The sequence below is a fragment of the Physella acuta genome, unplaced genomic scaffold (assembly GCF_028476545.2).
Source record: "Physella acuta isolate Inbredline_101_S28 unplaced genomic scaffold, ASM2847654v3 ptg000298l, whole genome shotgun sequence".
Lineage (NCBI taxonomy): Eukaryota > Metazoa > Mollusca > Gastropoda > Physidae > Physella > Physella acuta.
Window position 1 is genome coordinate 216109 of NW_026731817.1, and position 25270 is coordinate 241378.

The window sequence follows — 25270 nt, forward strand, 5'->3', positions numbered from 1 at the left end:
AGCCATTAATTTATGGTCAAAGGGAAGGAAACATGAAATTATTTCATTTCGAGGTTTAAGCGAGGCTACCTCCCTTTTGTATTTTGTGAAATATTTGTTGGAAAAAGTAAATTTATATCTAAGAAACAAACCGTTTTTTTAGTTTGATAGATACAGAATATAATTTTTTGATGATTTGATATTTTTCTGAACAATTTTACAGACAAAAAAATATGTTATAGTTCTTTTTATTACTCCCAACTTGAATAGAGATAACCTCGGCTTAACTACAAAGAGAAAATAATATTACGTTTGTGTCCCTTTGGCCATAAATTTACAGGTACACCATAATAATATAGACCTTTCACATTACAAAAAATTTTTTTTGGTAGTATTAAATTTTGGTGGTGGTGGCCATAAATATATATATACAGAGAGAGAGAGAGGCCTATAATACAATATTATCTTTTGTTTTTAGAGAGAAATAAAAAAAAAAACTCCCAATAGTTTGCAAAAGAACTGAGTATCGAGTTAGTGGCGTGGTTGTACCCCAGCCCGAGAACTGGAGCACAAATCATCAGCTTTAGGCTCTGTTGAATAAAGTCATGGTTTTGCCCATACCACCACAGCTCAGTCCGATAGCTGGCTTGTATTTTATAGTTTTATGTGGAGCACACGAGTGGTGCAACACTTGCATCCAGACTAATAATAGCACATTGGTAATATTCTAAATTTATCATGTAGGGGAACTAACTCATTAAATAATAAAATAATGACCTCCCTTGATGAGTTGTTTATAAAAATAAAGCAAAGTTGCATTTGCAATACTTTACAAAATGATATCAAGTATCAGATGTGTGTGTGTGTGTGTGGGAGGGGGGAGGGAAAGGGAGAGGTATAGATGTGAGGGGTTAAGTATCTTTATTATTTAAAATCTTCAATGCATTAAAATTACATTTATTTTAAACTGTTTCCTCAGGTACTTGATGCAGACCTGGATTTTAATGTTTGCTGCAATAAAAAAAAATCACTCCATTTATTTTGTTTAACAATTTTTTTTTACTCCTCTCATTAAATTCTCATCATACACACATTGTACTCCATGTGAACACATTATGAAAATATTCTTAAAGAAAAATGACTATTATCCAATGCTCCAATACTAAACTGACTATTCAATAAGGCTCACACATGCTACATAAAATATCAAGCCAGCACTCATGAACATATTCATGAACTATCATCAACTACAGCATTCAATGAATATATTCATCAACTATCTATCAACAGTTACAGCATTCAATGAACATATTCATCAACTATCATCAATTACAGCATTCAATGAACATATTCATCAACTATCTATCAACAGTTACAGCATTCAATGAACATACTCATCAACTATCTATCAACAGTTACAGCATTCAATGAACATACTCATCAACTATCTATCAACAGTTACAGCATTCAATGAACATACTCATCAACTATCTATCAACAGTTACAGCATTCAATGAACATACTCATTAACTATCTATCATCAGTTACAGCATTTAAAATCCAGAGCACACTCATTTATAATGCCATTCTTCACTTCATTCTGGCTAGCACTCAAATTTTTTAGTTCACTTCACGCTGACTGACTGGCACTCAGAATTTTAGTTCTCTTCCATTTGCGCACAATTTTTAATACGGCCTCTATTATGGGAGTTGGTTTCCTGTACAGCATATGCCGATCTGCACCATTTATGACCAGATGCTGCACGTTTGGTGGGAACTTTGACAGCAAGCTTTGCTCAGCTTTTGCCCACGCCTGCTCAAAATTGGAAATAAAATGCTTTAGGACATGTTAAAGGATTTAATAAAAAATGATAACAAAGTTCCTGGATTCAATAATTGATTTCTTCTATGACTTAAACATTATAAAAGATATTGACTGGACTGTGACCAAGTTATACAAGCTATTAATAGAGCACCTTACTTTATTTAAATGACTTTGCATTTGTTCATCGTAATAGTTCCCAGTCAAGACCGAAACAGAAATGTTGGATGCTAGAGATTTGATTTTTCGCATTGTCCTGAAAAAGAAAAACAAATTTTTGGATGAAAAAAGACAACAAGGCTTAATACTTAACTATTTTTTAAAAGATATTTATATTTGGTAGTGAGTATGTTTGTGAATATTTTAAAGTCTTACCTCATTTGGGAAAATGTTTCATTAATAAAATGATGCTCATCTACAACTGAGCTAAGATGGCGTGGGTGACACAACAGATATTTCTGAAATAACAAATCATGGGTGGGTGACACAACAGATATTTCTGAAATAAAATATCATGGGTGGGTGACAACAGATATTTCTGAAATAAAAAATCATGGGTGGGTGACAACAGATATTTCTGAAAATAAAATATCATGGGTGGGTGACAACAGATATTTCTGCAGTAGAAAATATCATGGGTGGGTGACAACAGATATTTCTGCAGTAGAAAATCATAGGTTTTAAGATTCAATATTAACTGCAATTTAAATCATTATGATGTAGTATAAGTATTTCATAATGAAGTCTGTAACATCAGAAAGAAAAACAAAGTTATAAAAATTATCAAAGTTTATAAAATAAAACATTTATAGACAATTTGGGATGCACATTTAACTATTTAAGAACAAAAACTAAACATTCAACAGTGACAACAAAAAGCTTTAAGCATAAACAGATTGAAGTAACTTAGTAAGCTAATCTATTATACACTAAAAAAAAAACAATGAACTTACTTATTATTCAAAATAATTGATTCTGATAAGGTAATATAAAGTGTGCAGCCAAAATACAAACTGAAGCGAGTTTAAAAATCTGACTCACCTGTTTGAGAATGACATCTTTAGAGATAGACTCCCCAAAATTCTGACTCACCTGTCTGAGAATGACATCTTTAGAGATAGACTCCCCAAAAATGTGACTCTCCTATCTGAGAATGACATCATCAGGGATAGACTCCCCAAAAATGTGACTCACCTGTCTGAGAATGACATCTTCAGGGATAGACTCCCCAAAAATGTGACTCACCTGTCTAAGAATGACATCATCAGGAATAGACTCCCCAAAATTCTGACTCACCTGTCTAAGAATGACATCTTCAGGGATAGACTCCCCAGTGATTGGCTGCTTCAAGACACCCAATAGTAGGCCAAGCCTTGTGATGCCCAGAGCTGCCCCAAGTTGAAGAGATTGGTAGGTGGGACTCAAACTTCCAAACCTGATACAAACATTTTAATGAGACAAACTTACAAACCTGATACAAACTTTTTAATGAGACAAACTTACAAACATACAAACATTTTAATAAGACAAACTTCCAAACTTGATACAAACATGTCAATAAGACAAACTTACAAACCTGATACAAACATTTTAATGAGACAAACTTCCAAACTTGATACAAACATGTCAATAAGACAAACTTACAAACCTGATACAAACATTTTAATGAGACAAACTTACAAAACTGATACAAACATGTCAATAAGACAAACTTACAAAGCTGATACAAGCATTTTAATGAAACAAACTTACAAACCTGATACAAATATTTTAATGAGACAAACATGTCAATAAAGACAAACTTACAAACCTAATACAAAAATATCACTGAGACAAATTTACAAACATGATCACAGTAAGACAAACTTCCAAACTTTTTTACATATGTCAGATAACTTCCAAATCTGATACAAACATTTCAGTTGACTAATAGAAACAACATTTACAAAACATTTTTTTAAACCATTCACTACACACAACTTTTTACTTTCTCGTATAGAGAAAGTCTTGTAATCGTGCAAAAAAAAAAAATAGAGATTTTTACAAATCTCGACGTTTTACATCTCACTGGTACGAAAAAACATAATTTTGCAATCTTGTCTGTATGTTTGTGTGTCTGTCTGTCTGTGTGTAAACACGATAACTTGAGTACCGTTACAGCTAGGTTGATGAAATTTCATATATAAGTATTTTATCAAAATCGTAGATCCTGATCAACTTTTGAGCGATTTCCGATAACCGGAAGTGGTACTTTTTCTACTTTGAAATTTTCAAAAGCCTATAACTTGAGTACTATTTCAGATAGATAAATGAAATTTCACATGTAAGTAAAATATCTAATTCTCTGCCTTCTGTCAAATTTTGAGTAATTTCCTTTGACCAGAAGTATTAATTTACGCTATTTTCGATTTCTCAAAAAACGCATGTAAATTTATAAAGTACTAATAATATTGCGCACTATTATGCACATTTTGTTTTGGCGTTCGCTTGGTGCGCAATTCTGTTTTCTATGAGATTCTATTCTATTTTTAAAAGTTTAAGTAATTAAAAATCATGTCTATATTTCAAGTTATATAAGAATATTCTAGAAAGTTTAGGGGATATCACTCCCGTTTTTTTTTGCGGGCTAGATTAATAAACATAGTTTTTAGTAAAAAAAAATTAAAATATAGCTGAATATTATTAATAAATCCGAGAAACTAGAATGTAGATATGAAAATAAAAAAAATATTAATGACACCATACCAATGTTGAACCCAGGCTCCTTCAGGCTGCAGAAACAGATCCTCTGACAGTGGGTTGATCAACACTAGTCCTAAGATCTCACTGAAATATACAGCAAGTACCACAGCATATGACAACCATTTATTATTAACACTAGTCCTAAGATCTCACTGAAATATACAGCAAGTACCATAGGGTATGATAACCATTTATTATTAACTCTAGTCCTTAGATCTCACTGAAACATACAACAGGTTATATAGGATATGACAACCATTTATTATTAACACTAGTCCTAAGATCTCACTGAAATATACAACAAGTACCACAGGATAACAACCATGATAACCATTTATTATTGCACTAGAAGTTCTGGATAACCTTAAAACAAAGTTCTAAAAATTGTCTGGAACAGTGTTTCAGGAACTACTAATATGTGTGTTATAAATGAAGTTATGAAGACTGTCTGATTGTTAGCTGTGATGTATTGAATGCAATCACTGGTGATAGAAGCTCTATAAGTGTAACAATTCTTATGAACATATCTGGTGCTAGGAAGATTTTACTTGTAATGTTACAGAAAATTAAAGAATACTTAGTTTCATTTTTCTATAGTGAACAGAAGATAAGTATCAGCACAAATCCTGTAAGTTTACAACACAACTTCTCTACAACAGGTGCTAATTAAGGATATCATTTTCAAAGACTAACAGAAACATTTCCTGCACAAAATCAGTCTCTACACATTTTTATCCAATACTCTGTCCTCATGAATTGACTTGCATACATTCTGATTCTCCCCGACCCCCCCCCCCCCCCCTCAATTAATTATTGCCACTGAGTCCAAGCATAAAGATGCCACCCTGTATAGGACCAATACACTGTGTGGTATCGTGATGCTCAAAAAGGTTGCAGTCCTACTATAGTCTCATTTACAATGAACAATTAAGCCACCTCGATTACATAAAGGCATTGTAGTATTAAGAACACACTTTGATAATACAACTAAGACTTTCCCGAACACAGAATACAAAACCTACAGCCTTATTTACAAAACTTTTAACACAAACCTATAACAGAGATGAGGGTGAAAGTGGGGTACCTTTCATAGAGATGAGCATAAAACTGGGACACAATAGCACCAAGCTCAGCACCAACCAGGATAAGTGGACGCGGCTGTTGGCTGCTACTTGATATCAGGTTGTGTAAGTCGTCTACCATTCTAGACAGTAAATAAATTAAAATTAGTAGTAAATAGATTGATCTTGATGATGAAAATAAAGATAAAAATGCAACGAACAATATAACCTACTATTATTAACTATCATGGCTATTCAATTAAACCTTATTTCTATTCATTTTTTAATAAAATATTTGACTACCTACTAATTTATAGTATCATCTTTTTCGACCATATTACGTGAAATATTTGGTAACAAAAACTGATAAAGAAAACTGCTGTTTTGTTTACATAGGCCTCTCAAGACAAAAAAATTGCACGCTCTTTTGGTGCATTTTTATGGCTGGAGTTTATATCAGCATCAACAAGAATTAACTACGCTGTTGTTTTTTTTTTTTTAAATTTGAAGTTACTTTAACAAGTTAACTATGTCAATAACTCAAACCTTTCAACTGTAAATGGATTCCAACTTTCCACCTGGCTTGCGTACAAATTACTGTTAGGGTTAGGCTCAGGTACTGATTTGTTCTGTTAAAAATTGATAAAAATAATTTTCTTACATTCAATGGGGCTAAAAATAATAGCATTAAATATATTGTTCTCAAACATGCAATCTAAACATAAAAGCAAGGCTGCATTGTTTTACTACAACAAAAATGGCTAAGATCTAACTTAACACAAATACTCACAAAAGGTCTTTCACTGTAACCTAAACCAGCTCTGTCATACACACAAACCTTAAATTACAAATCATTAACCTAAATTACAAATCATTAACCTAAATCAGGGGTCTCCAAACTACGGCCCGCGGGCCGGATGCGGCCCGTAAGGTCCTCTCATCCGGCCCGCGGCGATCTTTTTGTCCACGGAAAAACGTTTGTTGGTGATGGCTGAGGAACTTTGCCCAGAAAAATCAAAGACATGTTTGGAATTAACCGGCCCCCGAACTGAAATTTGATAGTTAATGCGGCCCTCGGACTGAAAAGTTTGGAGACCCCTGACCTAAATTATAAATCACAATGGTAAGAATTTTAAAACGTTGAACTAAAGATATAGATAAAGAGTTATTAAAGAATATCCTAAAAAAATTAATGAAAATAAAACCTATTAAACTTCTTATGTCCATTGTGCTTAACTAAGTATTATTATCATAAGATACTTAATTTAAATTTTAAATTTTTTTTAATGTGTAGTAATAAATTGTGTGAAAACCTTATACAACTAAACTCACTCTGATTTAGCAAAAAAAAAACCGAAAAGTATCAAAGTTAAATTATAAAATAAATAAAAAACTATTTTTTTTTTACTGAAAGTTGTATTATTCAATGTAAGCACATACTAAATGAAAAGAATGGTTTATTGCTCAAAAGTGTTGTTCGATAAGGTGTTTTATATAGTAAAATCAGCCATTGTTGCTGTGTAGGTAAGGTACTTACATTAGCATGCTCTGACAATTTTTCTACCATCAGTGCCCAAACATCAGAGCTTAGACCTGTAGGCGCATCTAACACCACTGGTGAAGGAATTCAAACAATATTTTATTGTTAAAATTTTAAAAAAAATTAGTTTTTTTCTTGATACGCAAATATTCCTTTTTCAGAATTTACCTGGCAAATACATTATGTTCAAGAGATATACAAGAAATTTTATTCTAAACCCACCAACACAATAATTAAAATATAGTTAGTACACAGTATTTCATTCCACCAAGTGCAAAAAAATAAAGCTAAAATTGACTGGTAGTAATTTATATCTAGCAATTTTACAATGTTGTGTACCAGATTTAATTTGTACAATGCTTCAAATTACTATTATTTTGATTGTCTTTATTATGATTACCCAATTATCAAGACAAAGTTATCAGACAAAACTAAGCTGGCTAACAGATGCTACTTAACAGATCAAGTAAATAAATAGTCACCTGTTGGGGGACCTTTTCCTTTACATGATAAAAACAGTTTCTGACCCCAACCAATATCATACAGCTCACCTGAAAATGTACAACACAATTATTGAAAAGTCAGTCAGGTAAACCAGTACAAACTTTAAATGGAATAAACACCAGAAAAATCTATTTTTAGGGGTTAGGATTAGTATACTTATAGAAACACAACTAGTATATACTTAAAACAGACTATTTGAAAAACATATTTAAAAAGCATGAACCTTCTGGTTTTAGTTCAATTGTTTCCCTTTGTAAGGAAGCGTAATTAAGAAAAGGGGGAACAAAGATGATCAGAAAAATGTATTTTATTTTGCTGCCGATAAACTGCAAAACTCCTTTTCCTCCACTCCCTTTTTCCTAGACAAAATACAAAACATTTTCTGTCAGCATTTTAGGACAATATGCCTATTATAGTATTTTTACATTTTAAGTAGGTCTACTTAATTTTACTATTATTTCTAAAAAAAAAGGAAGTTTTACTTTGTCTGTTTTTGTTTTCTTTTTTAACTTGGCTTGTTTTGTAGCTGCTGTCAAGTTGTGACCTGCATCCCCACTGCCTCCTTCATCCCCTTTCTTTACTTTACCAGCCTCCTTGGTGACTGATGAAGCCTTTTTATCTTCTTCAGAAACTTGTTTATTTCCAGAGTTTTTTCCTTTATGGCTGCGCTCCCTTGGGGTGGTCTCGCCAACCATGGTCGCACTGTTAACATAGCACAGAGCATTGCTGACCGATTGCACCAATGACATGATCCAAAGTGTGATTGGTCAGCATGATGGTAATAGTTTAAAAAACCCAACTAAAGTGGTACAGACATCGAACAAGGTCTAATGAAAACTTCCTTACAAGGAACAGTTTCAGGTAAACAAAACAGAGGCAGGCCAAAAGCAAAGAAATGAGAAAACATCAAAGTATAATAATTATGTAACAACATGTATTCTTTGTTGTTATTGTGGGTTCTTCAATATACTCATACGAGCAACAGTAGTTGTGAAACAAATAACTTTATTTACACTTTGTACAGAGAATTAATAGATCCATAGTAAATCCATGGTCACAACTGGTATAAGTACAATCACAGTCAAGAAACAAAGTGTCGTAGTAACATCCTACATTCACAGCCACAGTCTTCAGGTTCAAGTTCTAGCACACAACACCCGTTCACCTTTCGCTCTCCCTTTTATTCACTACTTTCTCTCCCCTTACGTACAATGAGCGATCTCACCCAAAAGCATGGACAAACACATGACGATCGCTCAGACAGTCCTTCCGCTAGCCAGGTACTCTTCATTCATGCAAAACACAATATAATAAGGATACATAATTATACAGTCTGTGACACGTCCCCCCTTCAATTAAAATTTTGTGTAACAAAATTTATAAATACAATATTGGTAGGGCAGGATCATGTGCCAGACAACAAAATTTTTATGCATCTCAAAAACATGGAAAAATACATTCTTTGTAGACTAATGCACAAGCATTATGTGTAATGTATTCAAATATGAGAAAGAAAAACATTTCAATTACCAAGTAATTGTATAAACAAGACAAATGAGTTTAGTGAATTACCAAACTATAATACATAGTTGAAATTATCAAAGACTTAATTCAACTCATGAATTAAATAATTATATCCTATGTAGTAAAAAAAACTTCCTTATCATCAAGGCATGTTATTACGACGCATGATTAATATACTTTGTTGTCTCCCCTAGTTGACCCATTTCAGACAAATCTAGGTCACAACACAACAACATTGCCTTTCACAGGTATGGCTAACACACAATTCATCATTGAGACTTCCGTCTTATTGTTATGCGGAATAATAGTCTCTAACTTTTACTTGATTTACTTTATTCACTGTTAATTAATAGTATAGAATAGGTTTAACATAATACAGTTTACAATCTTTTGAAATAGTACACAATTTATATTACTGATACAAATTGTTTGATATCCATATTTTACAGTTACAGACTGTATAATATTAATAAACTGTCAATTGATAATTTATCTTAGCATCCTCTATAGCATGAGTAATCGTTCTCGTGCAGTTGACGATGACCCGTATGCCATCTCTCCCTCAAATTGTAGCTTTTAGCTGTGCTACCATAATTATTTCCTAGAATTCGTGTAACTTGTGTTACTTCATTTGTTTTAATATTCTCTTCTGGTTTCTGAACAACGTCAGTAGTTATCTTGCTTTGTAAACGTTCGTTTGGTTCATCAACCAACTTGATATAAATATTATGGCATTGCTTTGGCCGCTCATAATACATCTTGCTTCGGTATCTTTCATTAGAACTTGATACATTATTTCTTAACTTACTGTATTTTTCACATGACTTTCTTTGTACATAATAATTGTTTCTTCTCTGATTTGCCAACCTATGCCAACATTGATTTTGGTAATGACCTGTTTTTCCGCAGTAAAAACATCTAGATTTTGGCTTCTTATAAACATGGTGACTGTATTCATAGTTTGCTAAATTTCTTTTTCTTTCATTCTGTGCATTAATGACATTAATGACATTCTTATTAACATGTTGACTGTATTCATAGTTTGTTACATTTCTTTTACTTTCATTCTGTGCATTTTTATTAACATTGTAATTTGTAGATATTGTTTCATCTTTCTTAACTTCCTTGTGCTTCTTTATTGATTCTAGTTCACACATAAATTTCTGGGTTAATTTCTCCATTTCTTTGTTAAATTTATCCTTGAGTTCTAGTATATCTTCTTTATAGTTTGACTCCAATTTTCGAAGTAAATCTTCAATAGGTACGTTCTCTTCATTGTGGCTTATTAAGTTCACTGATTCATTAATCATCATTAGTTTATCATGATTCCTGCCATTCTCCGATGGACTTATTAAATCATCACTGCCATTGACTGATGGGCTTATTAAATCATTTTGATTACTATTCTCTGATGGACTTATTTCTTTTTGACTGCCATTCTCTGATGGACTTACGATACAGCTTTCACTAATATTCTCGTGTACCTGCGTATCATTCAATAAAGAGTCAATCTTAAGACATTCTAATGTATCTGTCACCTTTAAATCATTATTAAGTTCACCCTCTGTTTTTTCCTTGGGTTTCAATTCTTCCTGGACTATGTTACTCTGTTCTTCATTCCAAAGGTTGCCAATATTTACTTCTTCAAGTTCTGCTTTTAATTCTATCTGTTCACTTTCTAATTTTGGTTCATTTGTGTCTGTTATAGCTTTCATTTCTAATAGTTCTTGTTCATATGCTAGTTCATGTAGGCCAACTTGTTTTTCCATAGTTTCAGCCCTTTTATCTGCTCTCTGTTTTCTGTTTCTTTTTTTCCGCTTTCCTTTTGGTTGTACAGTCTCTTCTACTTTATCTAATTCTGAAATGTCTTCTTCTTTATGCATATCTGTAATAGCTCTTGATCTATTACACACTATTTCTATCACATCATCTAGTTCTCTCAATACATTTCCATGAGCTCGTCGGGGTTGTTCTGGTACTTCGTCCCATGCTTCTTTTGCTTCTTCTATGTCTCTTGCAAGTCGATTGGTTGCCCAGGCTATCTGCTTATTCATCTTCTTAATGCCTTGCGCCCTCGCCATTTCCATATATTCTTCAAGTTCTGTTTCATGCTTGTGCTTTCTTTCATCATCTTCTATTTTCCAATTCCTTTCCTCTAACCTCCTAGCCCTCTCTTCTGCCTTCCTAGCCTTCTCTTCTTCTTTTTCTTCAGCTTTCGCCTTAGCAGCTTTTTCTTCTCTAGCCTTCTCTTCTTCTTTTCTCTCAGCTTTCTCTTTAGCAGCTTTCTCTTCATCTTTCTTTAGTAGTTCTTTTATAAATGCCAACCTGTCTTCCTTCGGAATGTCAAGTTCCTTCACAAGTGCTGTATATGTTTCAAAATTTGACATTTTGATATATTTTCTATGACATAAAATATAAATTCATTAGTTGACAATAGATAAATGTTAATTAATTTACAATACCCTTTCTTGTATTCTGGCTTTGTTCAGTTGATTAGAGACATCTAGTAATCCAAGAAAAGTTCATAGTACATATATAGTACAAAAATAGTTCACTTTGTTGATTCCAAAAAGTTGAAAAAATTCAAAATAGTTCTAGTAGCCTGTTACAGAGTAGAAATTTGTCCAGTTTTAGATAAGACATCTTTAGGAACAGTTTAGGAACAGTTACAAAAATAAACTTGATCTGCTAAATCCAAACAGTAGAAAAACTTGAACAGCTAATCCATATAGAAAAAACTTGAACAGCTAAATCCAAACAGTAGAAAAGAAACACTAAGACTTGATCGGCTAAATCCAAACAGAAAAAACACACAGACGATATTTACTCGACATTGGTGAGACAATATCGAAATAAGGTGATAAAAATTATCACGTTGATGACTTGACTTGAACAAAACGTCTGACTTGACTACAGCAACCCTTCTGACTTGAGTGTAGATAGATGACTTTCAAGAACTTGACGTACTTGGTAAACAGTGGAAGACCACTTCAAAAACGTTGAAAACTGCTTACAATGATAATGTGACAATTCTTGATCACTTGTAGTAACACTGTAACTTCGTTGACGATTTCAGACTTCAATATAATTTACCAATGTAACAACATCACTTCTTCAATTGCTTCTGACAATGTAACAGTAGAATCAGTAACAGTAGCACCACTTCTTCAACCACTTTTGACATCATATGTAACAGTAGACGCTCACTTCTGACACCATATGTAACAACATGTATTCTTTGTTGTTATTGTGGGTTCTTCAATATACTCATACGAGCAACAGTAGTTGTGAAACAAATAACTTTATTTACACTTTGTACAGAGAATTAATAGATCCATAGTAAATCCATGGTCACAACTGGTATAAGTACAATCACAGTCAAGAAACAAAGTGTCGTAGTAACATCCTACATTCACAGCCACAGTCTTCAGGTTCAAGTTCTAGCACACAACACCCGTTCACCTTTCGCTCTCCCTTTTATTCACTACTTTCTCTCCCCTTACGTACAATGAGCGATCTCACCCAAAAGCATGGACAAACACATGACGATCGCTCAGACAGTCCTTCCGCTAGCCAGGTACTCTTCATTCATGCAAAACACAATATAATAAGGATACATAATTATACAGTCTGTGACAAATTATATGAACCTTTTATGACTTTATAGTAAAACAGTTTGGCAATGAAAACTAACTATCGATGTAATATTGTAGACAAATGCTATAATGTTGTAAATTAAGATAATTCAGTGCTTAATTTTTATGCTGCTAAATATTTGGTGGAATCAGTGAAAGACAAATAATACAAACAAATAATACAAAGTCTGCAGAATAAGAAAGGAGATGTTGATCAATTATCTGCCCATCAGAATTTCTTGCAGTTACAGCAATTTACCAGATTGTAGCCTGCCAGGCTGTTTGAGATCAATTGTGAAAAAAAAATGTTATCAGCGTTTTTTTGCAATCTTCTTGCAATTGTTTGCTTTATTTAACTGCTTTGCAGTTGCATTTGATTTTTGATGATCCCCCCCTCCCCAGACTGACTACACTTCACAAACAACACTAAAAACAAGTATCTATAATTACATTTAAAGATATTATTATTAATCTTAGTTGTTTGAATTGATTTAGTTTCAGTTTACACACAGAATAGATCTAGAATCTATGTCGTGTATCAGTGTACAATAATATCATCAGCACGTCGTGTTAACTAGTTAGTAACGTGTCTATTTATATTTTCCAACGAGAATCGAAACTTGCCAGGTAAAGCATGAGAATTCATTTTGAGACAGTTTGCACAGCTTTTGAATCTGGTAACAGATAATTTGATATGGTAATAAATAAATGATAGAATCTAATAGTCGATGTTTCGAATCGAAGGTACTACTAGTTAAGTATTGTTTTCGTACAGTTGCCAACAATTCTGATTAAAATAGAAAGTAAAGTTACATTTTCATAACGATTTACATTTTTTTTCTAATGGCGATCCCCTTTTTATAAACAAAAGCCAAGTGACCCACAACCTCCATAAAACTGCAAAAAAAAAAAGAAAAAAAAATATTAGTCTACCAGTTGGCGATCTCCAGCCCATGGCTGTCATTAGCTTAGGGCAGATGAAGTATAGCTCACGAATTTCTTAGCTATACCAGCTTATTAATATGGATTTTGAAATCTATGATGGAGTCAGTTCTATGCCAGAGTTACTTTCAGGCATCACTTTGGGGCACGAGGCACGTATACCGCCCACCCCCGAACGAACGAAAGAGAATTCATATAGAAAATTTATACTTTCAACAGTGTGCCCCCCCCCCCCCCCGGAAAATACAGTCCGTCCTCCCGCCCAGAGAAAGAAAAAAGTCTGAAAGAAACACTGGTCATTACCCACTAAACTTTATTTTCCTGAATATAAACAAAAACTTTATTTTCCTGAATATAAGGCTGGTTGGACTCGAGTCCGGGACACGAACTTAAGACTTTTGGGGTAGCAGTTGTTCACTCTACTGTGAGACCACGGTGTGTATATATATATATATATATATATATATATATATATATATATATATATATATATATATATATATATATATATATGTGTGTGTGTGTGTGTGTGTGTGTGTTTGTGTGACGCGTCATTTAATGATCGAAGTCTGACTTTTTAAAGAAATGAGTCGATTAAAAAAAAAAAAAACATCATCTAGCTTATGGACGACCCGTTAGGCCAGTCCTATTAAATCCTATCGATCTAGGAGTACAGGGATATAGGCCTTCTCATCTTCTTTTCCGATTCGTGCCCAAGACACATGGGGCAGATACAGTTGAGTTCAGTGCTTCTTCCAGACATTTTTCTCCGGGGGAGGGGGGGCACTTGATATTTTCGGGGGGCGGTCAACATTTTCCGGGGGGGGGGGGGGTGGCGGACACTGGTAAAAGTATGTTTTCTATTTAAATTCCATTTCGTTCGGGGTGGGGTGGGTGGGGGTGGTAGACTTTCTTCGATTGGTGCGGGGGGGGGGGGGGGGGGGAAGAGATGCCTGGAAGAAACTCTGGTTGAGTTCAATGTTGTCCAATGACCTCAACAAACCCGTTCTGATCGGTCGGAACATTATCTTTATTTTTTTTTTTAGCTTACATCGTGTAGCCTAGATCTTGTTAAACAATAATTGTAAGCAAATAGTTAGGAAGTTCTCATTAAACTTTTCTAGAGTATATCTATTTTTAGTTTTTTAGAGCCTTTTTGTTTACAAATACAATAATTCGGTACTCAAACTTAACGCTTTTCTAGGACTTTGAATTGTTTTATTAACCGTTTTTACAGTTAGTAAGCCTGGGTAAGGCTAATTGAAAGAACAAAAAAAAATAAAAATCATATTTTTTCATCACTATCATTTAGATCTAGATTTGAAGAGACAAAAAAAAAAGATAAATAAATAAAAAAAAACAACAAAAAAACAAAAACAAAAAAAAACCCAACCCAACCCAACCCAAACAACAGTTTAGTATTAGATTCTAGATCTAGAATCTACTAGCAGTCCAGCTTTCAGTGTCAGCTATGTTTATCTAAGATTTCGGTGTTTAGCTAGTTCGGTCTTGCGATGGCGACTAAAAGAAATTTGTATCATCCTGCTCCTAAAACCAATGTTGGACAGAGGAAAGCACGGAAACCTTTAGTACAGGGTAGACTAGTTTCCGACAGTGTATCCAGTAGTAACAACAATGGAAGTCGTCTTGTTCAAGGCCAATTAACAGGTAGGCTCTGATAAATGTGAAAAAAAAGAGCCACCGGCGGCTCATGTGAAATTTGAAGTTTTGTTAATTTGTTGTTATTGTTGTTGATATTGTTGGCGGCAAAAACTAAAACACTTCTATTTTATTACTCGATTTCTATCAGGCCCTAGATCTAATTAAGGTAAAACTCCATTTCAGCGTATTTTATTCTCCGTTGCTTGTTTACCTCCAGTTGAGCGTATTTTATTATAACAACCGAAACACACCAAAACATTAGGAAAACACGATTTATTTTTTGTATTGTATTTCTGTTTTCACAAATGAATAAAATGAATGTTTAAAAAACACGACTTATTTATTTGTATTGTATTTTTGTTTTAACAAATGAATAAAAAACAACAAAGAGACTGACTGAAGTGCTTTGTTTGTTGGTTACAAAAATAGAGATGCACACTTTGTACAATTAAGTGTTCCAATTTCAACTAAACTGAATAAAAGTATTAAAAGGCACAATGATGCTGCCGAAAGTGGGCCGAGGGGGGGGGGGGGTGGAATTTGGTGAGGGATGGCTTGGAGTGTTAGAGAAAGTGTGACAACTCACGTTGTCATTTTAAAAAAAATAATGTTAGAGGTCGTCCACACTCGTAGGGGGAGGGGGGGAGGTAATTTTGTGACGGTGTGTGATGAAGGGGGGGGGGGGTTTCAGATGGTGCTACGTCATTTTTTTTTTTGGGGGGGGGGGTCTTGCTTTTTGTGACGACACGCTTTTTTTTACGATTTTTACCTCCCGCCTCCCCTCCGTTACACGTCGTCACAAAAAGTCAGACCTTCCCCTAAAATGACGTCACACTTCAGCCTACAACCCCCCCCCCCCCTCAAAATTTCTGTTGAATTTGTCTTAAAACATCGATAATTTTTCCAAAATCTTGTCAGAACTCTGTCAACATAGAGTATTTTGATCAATTCATATTACAATTTATTAAAACCGTTTTCTAAAACGTGAAATAACGGCTAAAACTTGTTTTTCTAACATTGCTTTTTTATAATGCAAAAAAGGGACGTCACACCATCTGAAACCCCACCCCCTCCCCCTCATCACACACCGTCACAAAATTGCTGACCCCCCTCTCCCTTACGAGTGTGACGTCATTTATGGACGACCCCACATCAATTTTTTTTAAAAAGTCAGAAATTTACTCATACAAAAAAGGGAAGGATGGTAGATTTACTATGAATTTAAATAACATACAACTCTATAGTAAAATAATTTTTTTCAGTTTTAGCAAAACTGTCAAATTAAAAAACACAGAGTTTGTACATTTGTTGCATAAATACAAAAATATAAAACAGAATGATTAACAGTGTATCAGTTTCACCATGAGACAAATGCCTTTTTTTTAAAAAAATACAATACAAATAAACAAGTCGTGTTTTTTTAAATATTCATTTTTATTCATTTGCTAAAACAAAAATACAATACAAAAAATAAATCGTGTTTTCCTAATGTTTTGGTGTGTTTCGGTTGTTATAATAAAATACGCTCAACTGGAGGTAAACAAGCAACGGAGAATAAAATACGCTGAAATGGAGTTTTACCCTAATTAATATTCATGAAGCTTTGTCCAGGTGGAATTTTAAATATTTTATCAAGATTTGTAGGCTAGGCCTATCGATCTATTTTAATTTAGATCTAGATCTATTTTAATTTGGTAATCTATCGTTTTGGGTACGTAAAATCGCCCGCGATTTGTAATGTGAAAAACAGGTGACTCCTTAAATTTTAAAAATTATTTCACATTTTGAGGAGGATTTATGTATTAAAAAATTAAAAAATGTTTCCTTGATTCATTTATGTACCTGATTTTAAACAATTGAATTAAAACTTTTCCGTAATAAATGAAGATTGAAGACTAGCGATGTTTCCAACAGATGCAACCATGCTCATTTACTATAGCAGCCATCTTGTCTAAGTTTTATTTTTATAAGCTTTTAGCGCCAGATTCAGGGGGAAGCCACTCTATTTTACAAATGGCTGCTGTTTATATAGCAAATCTTGCTCTCAGACACTGCTGTTTAAAGTTAATTTCTGGCCTATATCGATATATTTAGCCATTGATTTAGGTTTATTATTCATTTATCTATAATATTTGACACAAAAGTATGACAATATACTTCTATTAAAGCCTTGACAATGAGGTAACGTTTTCGTACATAAATAGCCGCGGGCGATTTTACGTACCCAAAACGATAGATTACCTTTAATTTAGATCTATGGTCCTTAACGAGCTACTTATAGTGTTTTAAAGAAATAATTTCAGTGTCAGCGTTGGTACTGTCGAATTCACAAATTATGAATTATTGAAAATTAGAAACAACTAAATAGCGGCGTATGTTATGCCGCGGGCCGGCTCGTATAATATAAACAATCTCCTTTCAATCTGTCAGGCCACATACCACGCACGCAGTGTTGTGTATTGTGCCTTAACCTAAACAAACTATCTACCATCGTATCATTAGCGATATTTAAATAGTTAATTAACTGGGCCGAATTAATTTTTATACTGAGATTACATATTTCCTGTATGATGGTATACCAGTAGGACTATCTTCTTTCTTCTTCTTCATTCTTAATTTTTAGTGTTGGAAGGGATTGAGCCTTATCTGCCAGAGGGTTTGAACTTGAGACTTTTTCGAATTTGTCAACCATGAGCTTTTGCCGACTCGACCACGCCTCCATCACAACTAAGGATACATGTCAACTGGTTATGGGCCATTGATGCCATTGACTCAGATTTCAGCCTGCTTTTCTTTTTGAATTTGCTTCCATAGCCTTTGTCCAACCAAGAACAAACCACAAGGCAGCATTTGTTTGATTTTGGAGTTGTCTCTCTTAGAAGAGTGGCTGTCCCCAGCTAACGAGCCTCATCTGCCCGAGGGTTTGAACTCTAGACTTTTCGGTTTAGCAACCATGAGCTTTACCGACTCGACCATGCTGACCCCTAGTAGGACTATATGTTTTTAGTAATAGTTGTACTATTATTACTATTAACAGCTTCGTTGTTTCAATACCACCCTCTACCATTCTTGAACTTTTAACCCCAATTTTAAAAAAATGCCATGATGGGGCGGGTGGATAGGGTAAATACTCATTGGAAAAAAAATCCACAGTTGTGTTGGCCTTGGATGACATTGGCGCATGCTGTGGAACTTTTTTTTTCAAACAAAAACCAGGCTCTAATGAAAATCAAGGTCAAGGAGTGGTATTTTCACGATTTCAAATTTAATGTTTGTTAGTTGTTAGCCTAGCAACTACCAAGGATTTAGGTCTATTGTCTTAAGATTGCTTGGCGATGCGAGTTTTGTCAAGCCTAGATTACAATCACGGTGAGCTATTGGAATGATGTCATGCACAAAGTAGCAGCTACCGATAGTATCATTATATTATAATATTATTAATTGGCTGTACTTACAATAATACTAAAATGTGTTTCCAAATATTTTTAGGCTAACGGGATTGACATTTAATTAATGCTACACACTACATGGCGCCCTAAGGCCGCTGTTTCAGCATGCCTTACTAGGTAAATTTTAGACAACTTTAGAATCAACACATGTACCCAATACACAGATTTTTAGTTAATAATCTTCAAAAGCCATTCCCCTAGGGTCTTTACTTTCATAAAATCATTTTACAATTTGTTGTCAAGAAACTGGTATTTAGTTCACGAGAAAGTACGAAAACCACATGGTTTGACACGTGTTGACATGGGCCGTTGTTTACATAGACACATAACTCAAAAAGGCCCTTTTTTAAATTAATTCTTCGAAAAAATTGCTATTTCCAATTTTAAAAAGGGTCATTTAAGGGCCCATTTTAAAAATGGCCTTTTCAGCCCTTTTTTTTGCTCCAAAAAGCGTCATGTGATGTCAGCCGTCAACTAAAAGGCAGAGAGAATGTGCGTTTGATTGGTTGGTAGCCTAATTAAAATTCATCAAATCAATAAAAATTTTACTGTCAAATTTAAAAACACAATAAATTAGTAGACCCTACATGTGGTAATTTATAAGTCAGCTAATACTAAGTCCAGTTGTAGTCGGCCGGCTCTCACTAATTCCTTCTAAAGCATTGAGAGGCTTGCTTAGATGTAATAGGACATTATTTCTTTTACAAACTTTTTTTTTTGTTTTTCAGAGGATGTTATGGATCCAACCATTAGCCCAATGAAGTATGTCCCAAAAGTTACAGAAAATATGTCACCACGGCCTGAACCACCTTCTAGGTGCCTAGATTTATCAGATGCAGATTTTGAGGGAAGTGAAACTTCTGATGTTGAAGCTCCACAGTCCGTTATAGTTTTTGATGCATCTCATCTTGGCACCTCCCCAAACAGTGCAGAAGTTGAGGTGGTTGTTGGCTACGAGAACTCCCCCGCCAGAGTGGTCTGTCACACCCCAGGTAAACTTGAAAAATCTTTTCGCTCTGAAGCTAACAGAGGCTACAGTTCTCCTCGGCATCAGGAAAATGTGAAGCATTGGGCTGTAAAAGTTGACAAAGTCCACAAGATTCAGTCTCCTGCTGGTTCTAGTCAGCGCAGTCTTTTCCATAATGAGAAGGATAACCTTAACAAGAAGAGGAAGGAGCTGGGTCAGGGTGATAGTGGGTTAAAAGAACGTTCGTCAGCAAAGAGCAGAGGCATCATAGAAGAAATTCTAGTTGAAGATCTGGGGCAATCAGTTGATGCTATTTCTCTTAACAGTCACGCAGGTACCCCCTCACCCCCTCGTCACGCTGGTACCAACTCTGATGTCAGTCACATCAAGCCTTGGAGTGGCAATGTTTTTACTTTATCAGAATCAGCACAGCCATCCCCAGGTTATATCTCTCTCCCATTTACGTCTGCTGGTGAAACCAATCGAGAGAAGTTCAATTCACCATCACCAGCTGGCTCAGCAAAACTTGAGCACAAAGTTGCTTATCCTCAGCCCCAGTTTGATGAGGACTCAGACACCTCGGTAGACAAATTGCCAGTCAAGGAGAAAACTTCTGCCCAAGCACAGCAAGAAAATTCTGAATCAGAAACCTGTTCACTGGATGAATACGTCACGCCAAGTAAAGGAAAAGCAAAACCAGCCGTTCAAGATTCCGACATAGTGATTGTGTCTAACAGACAGAATGCTAACGTATCCTCTAAACATAAAAAGAAAACCACAAGGATTGTTCCCTCTCGCTACATGCAGACCTCTATGAATAAAACAGTCAGTGCCACCGTTCTTTCTTCTAAAAGCACAGATGGCCCTACACAGCCAGTTATAAAACTGAATCAAAGTGGCTCCAACAAATTGACAAGAGCCAGGCATATTGGCTCTAAACCAGATCTCAGAGCCTCTAAATCTGGCTCTGGGAGGAGCCTGGCTTCAAAAAATGTGAGAGGCACAGACAGCCCACGACTTGCAACGTCTCAGCTAGCCCGAGGTAACAATCAACATGAAACTCTAGTCAGCTTTGTTAGGAGCGAGAGCCCGCAGGTAAGCAACCAGGAACAGCTGGATTGTAAAACATCCACCCCCACCCATGACCAGCTCTCTCACTTCCCTCACGATATTGATGCATCCGCCATCCAGTCTCTATCCACCATGTCCATCAACATGAGCACCGTTGGGACAGCCCACCAGGAAGTCGATCGTTATGACAATCGCATTGAATCCTTAAAGGCACCACAACCTAAACCAGTGTTAAAGAGCATGAAAGCCAACAACGAAGGTAGCCAAACTCCATCTCAACTTGAACTAGACCTTGAGTACACCCGCTATCTGCAATGGGCTTTCCTGAACAGCAAAGCCAAGAAGCTGTTTGAGGAGCAGGAGGCAGATGCCATAGCACAGCTCCACGGGCTGTGGAAGCTGGTGGAGTGTAAGCGTGAAGACAGCTCCGCCCAAGAGATGGATGTCACTCGGTTGAAGAGGGGAAATTTATTGGATGAAATCTTAGACAAGACGGAACAGGAATTAACTGCTGTTATGTCAGTGATACCCCAGCTAGAGGAAGACTACAGCCGGCTGTGCTCGGCTTTAGACACGACACGCCATCAGCTCCCGACCAAAGACATTTACATTTCACAAGACCAGGCAGAGCGAGATCTGGACGAGGAGAGGCTTGAAAACGCCTTGCGTGAGTCGGAGCAACTTTTGGCAGAGCTCAGTGAATTAACCGGCAACAAGGTTTTGCCACTGAGCCAGTATTTGGATAACATTGAGGCCATTGATAAAAATGTAGTGGTCACCACCAAGGAGATCAGTGAGTGTCAGAAGGAACTGGACACTGTACAAGGCCTAGCCACGAGGCTGACCTCGCTGTATGTCCAGGACATGCAGACAAAGTAGGCAACCTTGTTGGATGACAAAACTGAACAAAAAACTTTGAGATTAATTTTCCATATAATTTTAGATTATTAGTGTATAGTTCAGGTAAGTTAGCTCTTTTAATCTAGTTAGATCTAAGCAATTAGGATTTTTAACTTCTTTTTACACATAGCTACTGCTGTATCAGGGTTTTAATAGCTGAGTCTTTAAATTCCAAATTGTTTGCACTTAATACAATCATTTTTCTTGATGGTGTTCTCAGGTTTTTAACTTACCTCATGTGTATCTGCTGTGTGCAGATTTACTCTATGATGTTCATTATTTTTTGTTTGTATCTTATTTGAAGGTTTATGTTTTTAATGTTCTTTAATATTGTTAAATCTCAAATTTTGTAATTTGAAAAAAGTTAAATGCCACAGAGTTATTGGATTCAAATTTTTCGACCATTTGGCATTGTAATAATTAGCATCAACCAAGGTTGAGTGGTGGCATAGCAGTGTTCTGCTCATGCACCATGTTTCATATTTGTCTTTGATTGTTGGCAAGTGTCACATACTGCTGGTAGTTGAGGTAGATGTGGATCATTAGATAATTTTAAACAGGTTACTTTTCAGATCATTTTATATTTGACATAACGGTGCTTATTTTGTCATTTAAGATCTGACTACATACTAACTTGCATTCCAACTTTAGTCCAAACTATTATATTATTACATCTTTGAATTTAAAAATAAATTATGAATAGGAACGAAATGTTTTTATACATTTTACTATTTTACTACAAGAATGTAATATTCCGTGATGTAAGGTTTCCATGTTTCTAAGGAAATCATACTTTTCCCTTTGAGGAAAATGTTGATGAGCAAAATCATAAAAATATCTTTATTTCAATTTTGATGTACAGTAGGATGTCCTTGAGGTGTATAGTTTCCACCTGGAAAAACCTAAAAATACCTTTAATTTTTGTTAAAATCTTGGCTAAGTAAGCCTGTTTGCCCCATGGAAAACATTTCTTATTTTTATTGTCAGTCAAATCTCTGAGTACATCAGCTTACGTGTAAACTTTCATCTATGTGTTGAGTTTGTATTCAGCCAACTTGATGATAACGTGGGCCCCTCTGCACAATTTCCTCTTGTAAATTTGTATCTAGATTGTTTAAGACATAAATTATCCACCATTGTGTTCACTATATATATTTGCCATGTTATAAAATATCCAGCATCTTGTAGATGAAATTTTAATTAACTGTAGTTTTTAAATATCTTTATTCTTAGAAATCAATGAAAGTTCTCTAAATAGGTGTCACATTTTGTTTATTTTTAAACACTTGCAGTATATCTCATGTTTGTTATCTACATGTAACTAGCATTCTATTTGCTAGATAGTAGAAATTAAATTTTTTAAAACAAATTGTTCATCTAACAACGCTGTTCCTATAACCTTAGACAGGGTTATACATTTTACGCAATTTTTCACATTTGACTAAAAGTTAAAACAGATCTAATAATTTTGCGTAGTATTACTTCTCAATTAGTTGTCAATCAACCACTATTCTTCTGCTTTAAGTCAGATTTTTTCCAACCCATTATCCAACAATGAATGGTCATTACGCAAGGTTAGAATCCGGGTCCTGTGAAAGAATAATGTCCCACTATTCTATATGTTTTGTAAGGATTTATTTTAATGCATGATCTGATTATTTTTTTATTTAATTATTCTTGTAGAGTTAATTTAGTCAAAGAAAATACTCATTGTCAACTTTTTTTGGTGTGTGGATTTTCTGGTCCTTTTCTACTATTGGTCCCTTTTGTATATGACTTATCACTTAACAAAGTTACTATCATAAAGTAATAGTTGGCTTCATGCATTTTCATTTTTAAATATTTTTATATTCCGTTATTTAGATTGGGATCTGCTTTTGTTAATTTTGTCAAACTTGGGACCAACTTTTGTTAATTATGTCAAACTTGGGACCAGCTTTTGTTAATTTTGTCAAACTTGGGACCAGCTTTTGTTAATTTTGTCAAACTTGGGACCAGCTTTTGTTAATTTTGTCAAACTTGGGACCAGCTTTTGTTAATTTTGTCAAACTTGGGACCAGTTATGTTGCCTGGGCAAAGACTCTGGGAACAAAGTTTGGTGCACAATGTTTTTATGTGAATCTGATTGTTATAAAACAAACCCAGCTAAATGTAAAAAAAAAAACAACTAAAGCTAAATGCTTTAACACACTGTTTTAATCTGTGATACATTTTTATCAATTTTATTTATTGAATAACCCCAAACAATCTTTTTGTTTTAATAATGTTGTTGTTAAACATGATCTGTTCACAAAATAGTTTTGTAAATAGTTGAAGGTCCTACTGACACATGGACACCAGTTGTAAGTAAATAAATCTGTTGATTCTTTAATCAAACATTCTGATAACTCTTGAATAAATAATTCAACAAATTCTTATAAAATGCTGCTGTAGGTCACAGAAACAGGTGAACTCTACTTCACTTTCCCATATAAGGGAACTTTACTACAGAGGGCTAGTTGTTACAGCCAAGTATAAATATCAAAACAACACCTACATAAGACTTAAGAAAACTTTATATGTGTGTTGCAATTACAAGCCAGTGTAGATATCTCTTGACAAATTCAACACCTACTTATGTTGTAAGACTTTCTTTGTCTAGCTACAAGCAGTATAGATCTAGATACCTCCCAGTCCTACAGTAAACTTAACTTTCTTCAACCTTCATTCAACTTTCAACCCTCATTCAACTTTTCACTCTTGGCATCTGTTGGAATAAATTTTACATTTGACCTCTAACTTAGACCCCTTCCCTCCCTGTGCAGTACATGAAGATTCTGTCAAGTTTATCTCCTATGGTCTAATAGCTTTATCATCTGAACAATTATTTGCTAATTCTACAAGTACAATGCTAGTAAATTTAGCTTTTGTTTCAACCAGTATTAATTCAGCATTTTGGTTGCTTGTATTTTAAACATGTACTTCCAGTGGTCAGCTTTAGTTCTTATAAAAAACTTAATATATTTCTGCTGTGTAATGACATTTTTTAAATATAAGTTAACTTAGTGAATTGTATTGTGTACTTCTTTTGCTAAAAAATTAAGAATTTTTTACTTAAAATCTTGTTTTATCTCTGCTGGATTTGTATGGATTTGTATTTTAATTTCTCAACTTGGTGTTGATGTCAAGTGGACCATTAAAGATGTATTCTTTCAGATCTGGTGGTAGTTTGATTTCCTTTTAGTTAGTGACTTGATGAAGAATGTTTACAATCAGATCATCATGTGACACTAAAAGGGGACTCAGCTTTTGATAGTAGGTACTCAAAACACAACCTTTCTGGTCTTCTTGTTGGCATACAGTGTATTGTGCTGTACCATAGCAATTAAAAAACTAAGTTTTGAGTTGGGGGTGTGATTGTACCACAGCAGTTAAAAAACTAAGTTTTGAGTTGGGGGTGTGATTGTACCACAGCAGTTAAAAAACTAAGTTT

The 25270-nt window shown here is 34.6% G+C and overlaps 2 protein-coding genes across 2 annotated transcripts; one reads left to right on the plus strand and one right to left on the minus strand.

Moving 5' to 3' along the window:
* Positions 1–1005: 1005 nt before the first annotated feature.
* LOC131939877 (uncharacterized) lies at positions 1006–13378 on the minus strand. Its single transcript, XM_059298403.1, has 13 exons — positions 13318–13378; positions 8131–8350; positions 7872–8007; positions 7627–7695; positions 7142–7218; positions 6395–6442; positions 6151–6233; positions 5628–5747; positions 4547–4627; positions 3098–3236; positions 2177–2259; positions 1961–2057; positions 1006–1792 (listed from the first exon to the last, which is right to left on the minus strand). The coding sequence occupies exons 2-13, from the start codon at positions 8341–8343 to the stop codon at positions 1610–1612; spliced, it is 1329 nt and encodes a 442-aa protein (XP_059154386.1). The 5' UTR covers positions 8344–8350; positions 13318–13378; the 3' UTR covers positions 1006–1609.
* Positions 13379–15255: 1877 nt separating this feature from the next.
* LOC131939867 (uncharacterized) lies at positions 15256–22885 on the plus strand. Its single transcript, XM_059298387.1, has 2 exons — positions 15256–15417; positions 19589–22885. Exons 1-2 carry the CDS (start codon positions 15264–15266, stop codon positions 21775–21777), a joined length of 2343 nt encoding a protein of 780 aa, XP_059154370.1. The 5' UTR covers positions 15256–15263; the 3' UTR covers positions 21778–22885.
* The last annotated feature ends 2385 nt before the right edge of the window (positions 22886–25270 follow it).

What these genes read in the sequence shown, in the direction of transcription:
- LOC131939877 (XM_059298403.1), bottom strand. Translation starts at nt 8,343, where the DNA reads ATGGTTGGCGAGACCACCCCAAGGGAGCGCAGCCATAAAGGAAAAAAC. An exon ending in GTTACAGTGAAAGACCTTTT is followed by an intron (nt 6,234 to 6,394) that starts GTGAGTATTTGT and finishes AATTTTTAACAG; the next exon opens with AACAAATCAGTACCTGAGCC. An exon ending in GGAGCCTGGGTTCAACATTG is followed by an intron (nt 3,237 to 4,546) that starts GTATGGTGTCAT and finishes TGTTTGTATCAG; the next exon opens with GTTTGGAAGTTTGAGTCCCA.
- LOC131939867 (XM_059298387.1), top strand. Translation starts at nt 15,264, where the DNA reads ATGGCGACTAAAAGAAATTTGTATCATCCTGCTCCTAAAACCAATGTT. An exon ending in TGTTCAAGGCCAATTAACAG is followed by an intron (nt 15,418 to 19,588) that starts GTAGGCTCTGAT and finishes TTTGTTTTTCAG; the next exon opens with AGGATGTTATGGATCCAACC.